Source organism: Rhagoletis pomonella, unplaced genomic scaffold (genome assembly GCF_013731165.1).
Source record: "Rhagoletis pomonella isolate Grant_MI unplaced genomic scaffold, Rhpom_1.0 Rhpom_scaffold_00678, whole genome shotgun sequence".
Taxonomy (NCBI): domain Eukaryota; kingdom Metazoa; phylum Arthropoda; class Insecta; order Diptera; family Tephritidae; genus Rhagoletis; species Rhagoletis pomonella.
Genome location: NW_023459232.1, coordinates 55006 through 65913, shown reverse-complemented (window position 1 = coordinate 65913; position 10908 = coordinate 55006). Strand labels below are relative to the sequence as shown.

Genomic DNA, 10908 nt, shown 5'->3' with positions numbered 1-10908 from the left:
CAGGATAAAAGATCTGTACCGTTCGCCCGATTTTCAAAAATGAGATGTCAAATTAAAGCGTTTGGTCTGTAGATGCGCAAATTGGTTTTAGTTTTTTGAAAAGAGTTGCCACCTGTTAAAAAATTTAATTCAAATTATTTAATAATCAATGCCATCCGCACCGGTCATTCCGATTTTCAAAAATGAGACGTCAAAATAAAAACCTTAGTTGGACTATAGATGTGCAATTAGGTTTCACTTTTTAGAAAAGAGCTACCACCTTTTAAAAAGTTATATTCAAATTATTAAAAAAATAATAATAAATCAATTATTACAAGCTGGGTATCAATCGAAATGGTTTTGAAAAGCTTTGTTTCTTAGCTCAATTGTAGCAGGGTTGCCACTTGTTTAAAAAGTCATATTAGGTAAGATATTCTATATACATATATAATATGCGAAGGGATTTTTTCTCCAGGATAAAAGAGCTCTACCGTTCGCCCGATTTTCAAAAATAAAACTGATTTTAGTTTTTCGAAAAGAGTTGCCACCTGTTTAACAATTAAATTCAAGTTATTTAATAATCAACGGCATCATATCCGCACCGTTCGTTCGATTTTCCAAAATGAGGTGTCAAATTAAATGGCTTGGGCCGCAGGTGTGCAATAAGGATTTATTTTATTGGAAAGAGTTGCCACATTTTAAAAAATTATATCTAAATTATTTAAAAAATTGAAAAGCTTTGTTTCTTAAAGGCCCTGCACACGGACCGATTTATCGGCCAACCAGTTGGCCAACCGCTAGAAGTTGGTGGTAAATAAGCCGTGTGTAGGCAAGTTGGCAAACCTTCGTCAAGTTGTTCGTCATCTTGGAGTAAAATCAAAAATTTTAGATTTTTGAGACAGATTGGTCAACTTGTTGCTCTGTGTGTAGACAAGTTGGCAACCTTAAATGCGATTTCATTTTTTTAAAGGCGCATTAACGTTAACATGTGTTTTTCGGTTCGTTTCGCTAGTGAAAATGCGTAAAATTTGTGAAAACGAGGGCGGTAGCAATAACAAATACATAAAAAGGAGAAGCATTCACAGTTCAAAAACTCTCACTCAAATGAAATCGGCCAACTGGTTGGTGCGTTTTTTAGGGTATTTCGCTAAGTAGGTTGGTGAACTGCACGATAAAAACATTAGAAGGTAAAGCCATTCTCTCAATTCGTCGGCCATGATTTTTTCTGACGTTTGCAAACATTTTAAAATCATATAAAATTAAAAATAAAAAAAATGAGATTGTTCACAACTGTTGTTTGAGATTAAAAATGATAATGTGTGTGTGAGCCTGAGCTCGAATTTTAAAATTATATTGTTGGCCAGCGTCAGACTGCCTCTCAATGATTTTACCTTGTAATGTTTTTATCATGGGTGAACTGGTTGGCCGATAAATCAATGCGTGTGTAGAGCATCTTAGCTGAACTATAGGAGGGATGCCATCTGTTTAAAAAATCATACTAAGTAAAAGAAATATGTATCACCATATGGGTAACAAACCAAAGAGGTCCAAACACCAAAGACGCATGGCGTTTCATCAGCAATGTTAAAGGCAACAAACACAAAAACGGTGATTGGGCCACAGAAGACAATTTAGAATACCTGGAAATGCTAAAGTCGCAAGTAAGAGCCGCAACAACAATACAAGCAACGCAACCAGGTTTGTACCCTTCACATCTGACACAGCAGCCAAACATCATGGTTAATTTTTCGTATGACAATTTTGAAGAAAAACTCAATAGCAAAAAGTCGACAGCAGGGGGGGTAGACAAAATCACCTTTAGCACTCTCAGACATCTACCTAGGGAATCCAAAGAAAAACTGCTAAAGGCCTTGGAATCAAGTTACCATAACAACGAAGTCATTGAGTCGTGGAGGCGAATCATAATTGTTCCTATTCCCAAAGCAAATAAAGAATTGGATGACTTAAACAACTTTAGGCCAATATCATTGATCTCAGTTGTTGCGAAGAGCCTCAATATGCTCATCAAAGATGCCCTGGTAGAAGAAGTAGAGTTGCGAAATATAATCCCACAAAAAAGCTTTGCGTACAGAAAACAAAGATCGTCATCAATGTGCTTAAACGAAACCCTGCATTTTGTAGCTGACAAAAAGAGTAACAACGAAAAAGTTTTTATTTGCTTCCTAGATATAACTGACGCATACAACGGGGTCGACCTCGAAATCTTACACCGCACGCTGTTGGAATATAACATAAACCCAAAAATTGCTAATTGGACGAAAAACTTCTTCTCCTCGAGAATACTGACTCTAGGGCCACATGCGGTGGAAGTCAATAATGGACTCCCTCAAGGTAGCTGTTTGTCACCAATACTTTTCAATATTTACACGGCCAAGCTTCACTGTATAAACGATAGCAAAACGCAAGTTTTTCAATTTGCAGATGACATAGCAATAATTTCGCACTGCAAGTCGGAAAAAGCTGCAATCCTCAATTTGAAAACCCAAATTATGAACATCCATGGGATCTGCAACTCTATAAACCTGAATTTCAACTTGGAAAAAACGAAATTCATGTACCTTTCTGCAGGGAACAAAAGAAACTTTGAACTAACAATCAGTGGTAACCAAATTGAGCAGGTAGTCACAACAAAATGGCTGGGCAGAATTATTAACTCGAACTCGACAATCAAAGGGCAAGTTGGAAAGGTCGAAGACGAAATAACAACAGGTAAAAATTTACTTGCAAAACTGACTACAATAAAAGCAGGGTTAACACCCAGAATAGGGCTCAACCTATTCAAAGTATTCGTAAGATCCAAGATGGAATACAGCAACACCAGCTATGCCAATGCTCCGAACTGCTACTACAAAAAACTACAAACAATAGCAAATGAATCCCTGCGTAGATGCTTAGGAGTTCCCCCTAACACACCAACCCTAGCTCGATATGCCATAGCATGCGAGCTGCCACCGCTAGCAAGAGCAGTTTGGTTAACTTCAAAAGAGCTGACCAAGCAATGGTTTCTCAATCCAGATTTAAGAACACAACCAAAAAATAGTAGACCGGTCAAATCAAGCTACAGCCACACCTTTGAGAAATTTAAGGACATTTTCAATCAAATTAACACAAACACTACTTTCATCAGACACCCTAATCTCAAATTAATAGACTCAAATCTTAACAAGTCCAAAAACAATGTGGCGCATGAACAACTACAAGCTATCTTTAGAGAACAACAAGCATACTATCTTGATCAGGGTTTTCACATATTAGCGACTGATGCCTCCGTGAGTGAAAATATAGTTGGTTGTGCTGTATACGACACAGCAAATAACGTCTCCTACTTATACAACATACCCTTTTACCGGTCGACGACGTTTGGGGAATTAGTAGGACTGTTACAGGCGGTCAAACTTGCTAAAAAATATAAGTGGAATAAACCATGCATTTTTACAGACAGCTTGGCTGCTGTAAAACTGTTAAAATGACCGTTAACCCAGAACCATATAGTGGCCGAAATCCACAATCAAATTGCCAATTCACAAGTAGAAACTGCAGTCATCATGTGGGTACCCAGCCACGTTGGCGTAGCATGTAATGAAAAAGCTGACATTGCAGCTAAAACTGCAGTGAATCACGGCCAGACGCTTTCGATTGACTTAACGCCACAAGAGGCACTTATACAAATCAATACTCTACTATGGACAGAGACTAAGGACAAGATAAAGGAAAAATGTGTAGACTGGGACCATAATATCATCAATAGTTTTGCGATAAAGGAAAGACGACCTTGGTTTAAGGACAAGAGATTTGACTTAGAGCCTTATGACATGAAGCTCCTCAACAGACTAATTACCGGACACACATACAACAGCATCTATTTACAACAATTTGTACCAAACGTTAGTGAATACTGCAACACTTGCAATACGCTGGAAACTCCTGATCATCAAATCTTCCACTGTGATAGGTACAACGCTATGAGAACGAAGTTTAAACTCTTTGACACGTACAAGACCATAAATGAAATTATCACCACTAAAAAACCTGAGCTTTTTAAAGAGCTAATAAACTTTTTGCGAGAAACCAAACTAGATGGAGCACTCTAGGCCATACAACAGTTTAATCAAAAAAAAAAAAAAAAAAAAAAAAAAAAAAAAAAAAAAAAAAAAAAAAAAATAAAAAAAAATTTTAAAAAAAAAAAAAAAAAAAGCAAAAAAAAAAAAAACATAGAGACCGGAAAAAAAGGGGGGAAAAAAAAAAGAATCGCCAAACAACTTAATCGCTCAATTTAAAGACAAGAAAACTAAAAACTTTGTTAACCTTATATAAGACTGATCAAGGCGTAAAGGACGTAAATAATCCTTCGCTTTTATGTTCATTCCAAAGACAGATGCCTAATTTCTATTACTTTTCGGAGTATAGATTTATAAATAAAAAAAAAAATAAATAAATTTGATGTATAACTTTCTAAAGTACCGGAACAATAAACACCTTTTATATGTCAATAACGTTAAAAAAGGGAAAAAAAAAAAATAATAATAATAATTGTAAACTCATCGGACCGATCAATATGTTATATTAATATATAATCGGTTCTTTTTTAAAAAGACAAGCCACGGGCTCCGACTTACGTGTAAACTATGCTACATGTCGATGTACAAATGTAAATAAATAAAAGGAAAAAAAAATTGTATGTTCAATGCATATCTGTTTGCATTAGAGAAACTGTATGTTCAATGTAATCGTTTTGTCTTTGTATCTGTTTTGTGTATCTTCTTTTTGTCAAAGCACACCAACACCTCCACCCATATTCGGCACAGTAAGGAGCATCAAAGGAAGAACCTCTGAGATAGCGGGAGACTTCAAGAATCAACGGATTACCTCAATACTCTTGTATAACCTGGCATATACATTACAGTATTACTGCCAACAATCTTGGACTACAGGGTCCATAAAGCCACGAAAAAAAAAAACCAAAGAGGTTTCAGAAAGTAGTTTGAAAATATTTTGAAGAGGACTGCCACCTGCTAGAAATGTCGAATTTAGTTTACACAAGTTATACGAAATATCAAAATATATATATAAAACGAAGGAGTGTTAAGAAATCTTTAGTTAGAACTCTAAGAATATTTCTGAGGTGTTGGAAGAGGTTCGCCACCTGTTTAAAAAGTTAAATTCAAAATATTTTAAAAGTTAAATAATTTATTGAAATATGTGTATCAATCGAAGAGAGTTTGAAAATTTTTTATTTCTGAACTGTATTTAGCGGGCTTGCCACATGGTTGAAAATTAAAAGTCCACTTAATTCATCAGTTAATTAAAATCATGCCTATTACGATATCCAACGGATGCCATCCGCACGGATCTAATATGATTCTCACTGTCATAACAAGCGAGAGTGAAGTATTACATTCGTGCGAATGGCATCCGTCGGATACCGTAATAGGCATTAATATGTATCGCAGTGTCCGGCGAAGGGGAGCTAACAATGATTTAGCTTGAGTACCTGTTTGAAAGTTCCAACTCAATTAACTAATTCAAAAAGTATATGAAATATAAAGATACCGTGGTCAAACGAAAGACTGTTATGAAATCTTAAGTTTGAAAATTTCAAGAGAGTTGCCACGTGTTTAAAAAGTGAAATTCAAATTATTCAGTACATAGGATGAATTATTAAAAGATGGGTATAAATCGAAATGAGTTTGAAAGTGATTTATCCCTGACCTTTATTTAGGAGGGATGCCATTTGTTCGAACAATCAAATTCGAATTAGTTCATCAGTTTAAGATTTAAGAAGATTCTAGTTTGAGAATAATTTTGAAAAGGAATTTCAAAAAAGGTCAAATTAGAAATCTTAGCCCGTAGATGTATGATAAAGTTTTAGTTTTTTAATTAAGAACTTTTTTCATCGGTAGAGCGTGATTTGAAATTCGATGAAAAATACATGCATTATGGGAGACTGCTGTTCACTCAGAAACGGCTGGACGGTTTTGATGAAATATGGCACTTGGATCTCTTATAACTCTGGCTAACATTTGGAATATATTTTAGGTTTTTGAAATTCAAATTAGGGCGTTTTTATGCCGAGCTTCTCCTACGATTGGTGTCGTGCGCGTTGATGTCACACAATTGTATTTTTATGAGAAGCTGTTTTTCATGGCAGAACTCATATTCGTATTGAAATAAACGTCCCGAGAGACGAAAAAATAAAAATCCCTTGTAATTATTATGAGTAGACGTAAATAATTTTCGGCTTGAAATAAACGTCCCGCGAGACGAAAAAAAAAAAATAAAAGTCCCATATAATTATTATGATTATTGTTCAGTAATAATTGTAGAGCAATATTTAATTTTATTTCTTATAATCGTTATGGTCTCTGATTAATCTGCATCTTAGTGGTTGCTATCTAATGTCTAAAAGAAATTTAAATTGCTGTATATTTATTTTCTAAGGTTTCCACCGGCAATTCCCGCTGTTATTATTTTCATTGAAGAATTACTTACGCACGTACACTGCCTTTCAATTATAATCTAATCCACTGCACATACCTACATACATAAATATGTTTGTATGTACCTATGTATATAGTTTTTTTTATTATACGATTTATTCGTCTAGTCTTTAATTGATTGTGTTTTATATGATTTCTGTTTTATTATTTCCAGACTATGATCCCAAAGTGGTCGAACAGAAAGAGCAGGCGCAGCCTGCATGTTTACCGTTGAGCTATGTATTGCGTTTCATATCGGAAGATGCACGTAAAGAGAGCCCATTTTTATCCGCCAACAGTACGGGCGTTGAACTTAAGCGGAAGTTGGCGATCAAACATCACAGTTACAGTATGTCGTCGTCAAATCGCAGCAATACGCCCACTGGTGAGAAAGCGAATCAGTATGAATATGAAACTGTAATCGCACTGATCCGCTAGACAATTATTTATCAATCAAGTATTTTACTAATCAACTACGTTTTGTTTTCACAATTCGTGGTTTTTCACTTATCTGATAAAATTTCTAGGCAGTGAAATGGACGATGATGAAATGGTTGTCTCAGAGTCGGAGGACAGCAATGATTCTTGGACAACTGAGGAGTTCAGTTCCGAGTTCATAATGCGTTACGGGAGCAGGTGATTGCTCAAGAAATTTTTTTTAAGACAAATTTAAATATATATATTTGTGAAGGCATTCCGGAACCGGCAGCAATGGGACACCGGGCAATGAGAAGCCGTTTGCGTGTCCTGTGCCTGGTTGTAAAAAGCGTTACAAGAATGTCAATGGCATCAAATATCACTCGAAGAACGGCCACAAAAAGGACGGAAAGTAAGTGTGTACAAGAAACAGAAACCTTCATTATTAATAACTTACTTATGTGCATATTACGGTGCGAAATTTGGTGGGAAATACCTAAAAAGATTTAAAAATTAATGAAAAACAATTTTTAAAAGAAAAACACGAGAATTTCATGAAACAATTGGGTTTGGTGACTACCTCGTGACTTGATGGGAGTCTAAGGGGTTAAATTGCCGGAACGAGGCTTGTTGAAAAGTTTCATCGACCGGAAATTGGCGTAAGCGGACGCAACGTAGTGGCGATAGAACGAGAATTTTGATAAAAAATTTGAGTAATTTCCAAACGTTGTTGAAGCGTATATCTCTCTACGATTAAATGGCTTAGACAGACGTTTCGAAATGTAAAAATATTGTTAAATCTTAGAATAGTGAAAAACCCTTTATTTAGTGATGTAAAAATAAGTAAAATTTGCTAAAAGAATTCGAAGTATGTAATACTATCATACTCAGTTTTTAAAAACACACTATTGTTTTAAGTATTTTCAAAGAACATAGTCTCAACTACTTAAGTACTTAAGGAGTTAGTATTGGCTAAATTAAAATTTTCCCATTTTGGGCGACGTAGTTTCAGCTTCGTAGTCAACTTGCCACTCCAATGCTTTGAGAATTGGTATAATGGTACAGTTCGTCGCTGTTAAACCCAGAAATTATAAAATGAGTGTAAACAACCTCTTACAATTAAAATGTAAATTCGCCCAGCAACTTCAAAGTTGTAATTGCCATATCCTTAACCGCTGGCAACAGAACTGAGATTTAGTTGTCATTAATAATCGACCCTTTAAATTGAACTTCTTCATCAAGATTTCTAATTAATTTTTATTTTTGTAGAGTTCGCAAAGGCTACAAATGTCACTGCGGCAAGAGCTACAAAACTGCTCAAGGCCTGAAGAACCACGCTTTGGTGGCACACAACTCCTCGCCTGAGAGCGTTTTGAGCACACAACATACGGCTAATATGACTGCTAACAACAATGGGACCAACGTTAATGTGGGCTCAGGCATTATTTTGCAACGCAGCAGTTCGCCCTCGCAGTCATTGGGTTCCCTAAGTCCATCCAGCATCAGCAACATGTCAAGCAGTGCCAGTAGCTGTCATGGCAGTGCTACCAGCAACACTCATAACGGCAACAGTAACTCTGCTGGCAACAATAATGTTGGTAACAACAACACAACCGGCGCCGTCACCAACAATGTGTTGCAGCAATTGGCTAATAGTACACTTGGCAACGGAAGTCCCAATGTGGTTGCCACCACAAATGGGGTTGGACTCAGCTTGCATCATCACCAACACCATGCACAGCAGCAGCAGCAACATCAGTTTAGCAATCAGCAGCAGCAGCAGCAACCGCAACTACACAGCATTGGATCGTCCGCAGCAGCTACATCAGGTAACAATAACAATTTAGGGCGCAGCAGCAGCAGCAGCGGCAACACTACTGGCATCAGTGGCAATGGCCTGCTCACAGCACAAGCAGCAACTAAAACTGCGACTGCAGCTACAAACTTGTTGGCCGCTAATGCAACGGCGAGTAAAATACTCAAGTTGGCTACCAATGCCGCGGCACAGGCAGCAGCAGCTGCAGCCGCAGCCAATGCTGTTGGTACAGTTGATATCATTGCACAGCAGCAGCAACAACAACATAAGCTGCAAGCAATCGTTGATAAAGTACAGTCAAAACAGCAACAAAGTACAGCGACTAAAATTGCGCTGCCAAATTTGGTAAACTTAGGCATTCTCACCCCGGCCACTTCGCCTACGAAACCACCTACGCAGGCAATGGCATTTACGCAACAACAACAACAACAACATCCAACCCAACAACAAGCACAGCCACCACATAATCTTCCTTTGACACCCATTAGTCCAAGTGGGCCAACATTAATCCAACAACAACAGCAAAAGGGCATTGGGCTATTGCATCACCAACAACAGCAACAACAACACAAAAAACCGAATCAGATTATTGGTAGCATACACTTGACTAATGTATCTACATCGACGTCAACGTCCTCAACTGTATCGAATGCCAACATGAATAACAACAATAGCATCAGCAACACTGCCAATGGTATCAGTGGTAATATTGTCGCTACTACGGTTGCAGCAACGGTGGGCAGCGGCGTTGTTGCTGGCGCTGGCGCTGCAGGCATGGCGAACGCTGTTGTTGCTGCTGCTTCTGCTGACGCAGTGGTAGGCGTTGTCAACGACGAAACGTAGCCTATACTAAAGACATTACTAATGCGTCGCGAATTTAAATAGAAGAAAAATATTTAGTTATTATATATTTAGATAACCAAAAAAAAAAACTAAATTTGCGCAAAGTTAAAGAACATCTGACCATTTATAATAAATCGGCTGAGAGATAGTATGCCCGCGACATACCTAAGCGTATGGCTGTTGCTTGTTATTATAGGAAATAAATAATTTCAAACTTACACCCTTTAAAGTAAATAGAAAAAAAAAAAAATCGTCAGTTCCTTAAAGAATTACCGAAATACTTTTTGAAGCATTATGAGCATTTGGAAGTACCCAGAGAATTAAAAATAAGTACATATATTCATTCGACGCTATTGCTGAATTCATTGTAGATTTGTTTTTCGAAAAGTAGGCGAATATGTTATCACTGAATATGCATAGCTATATGTAGCTTTACTATGAAAGTATTTGCGTAGGATTTTATATAACTATTATCAGTCCCCTTCCGTTAAATCCTAGGATGATCTCTTTTTTTGAGATATTCCAAAATTACGTTTAGCGAAGTTATGGCTGACGGTGACCAAGGCTTTTTTACTACTCAACTCAAAACTTGCTTTGGATATATACAGGTTGCTATTACGGTACTCACGTCGGCAACGAAGTAACTCAATAAAAGTGTTCGCTATGCAAAAAACTTGTACAAGTTGGTACCAATTGTTACCAAATCCTGTTCGTTTGGCCATAAAACTAGTAAAACTTGCAAGGAGAGAGCACAATTTTTATAATTCATTTGGAGGCGAAGTTGCAAATTCGTGCTGGAAAAATGTTTGCCGGCAAGACATACATAACATAATTGAAAGAGCAAACAACGTAATTGCCGGTGCTCGTGTGATTCATTTATGTCGAAAATTCAGTTACTTCGTAGCTATTCAGTTATAACATTTTCGTGGAGTTCAATCGGGGCCTACAATGGAGTCAGCATAGACCCGACTGATTTGTGTATATTGTGAATGAAAAAATTGTACCCTACTTCAGTAGCGTAGATTTTTGGGAAATATTTTTTAATTTATATTCCAAATATTGCGACTATTTCCTGAAAGATGATAGCCCTCATGAAATCGAAATTCAAAAAGTAAGCATTTAACGACCTATGTAGATCATACATACTATATAAATACATATGTACATACATACATAATTGAATACACTCCAATAACATGGTAAATATAAGTGTATTTAATTATGCGTAACTCTTCAAATCTGCACTCGAACAAAAATACCTAATACGAAAAATTAATGCTTTGAAATTAATTGAAAATTATACGTTTACTCCTTCTATATACACTTGTATGTATGTATATTTACGAATATCTAGTG

At 36.6% G+C, this 10908-nt stretch overlaps 1 protein-coding gene across 1 annotated transcript; it reads left to right on the top strand.

Moving 5' to 3' along the window:
• Positions 1–6651: 6651 nt before the first annotated feature.
• On the top strand, positions 6652–10277 carry LOC118751398 (dual specificity protein kinase splA-like; the record flags this gene model as incomplete). Its single annotated transcript, XM_036486219.1, is given in 4 exon segments — positions 6652–6861; positions 7004–7112; positions 7168–7305; positions 8163–10277. Coding segments are annotated over 4 exon segments (1847 nt in total), but the record flags the coding sequence as incomplete, so codon positions are not given.
• Positions 10278–10908: the final 631 nt, after the last annotated feature.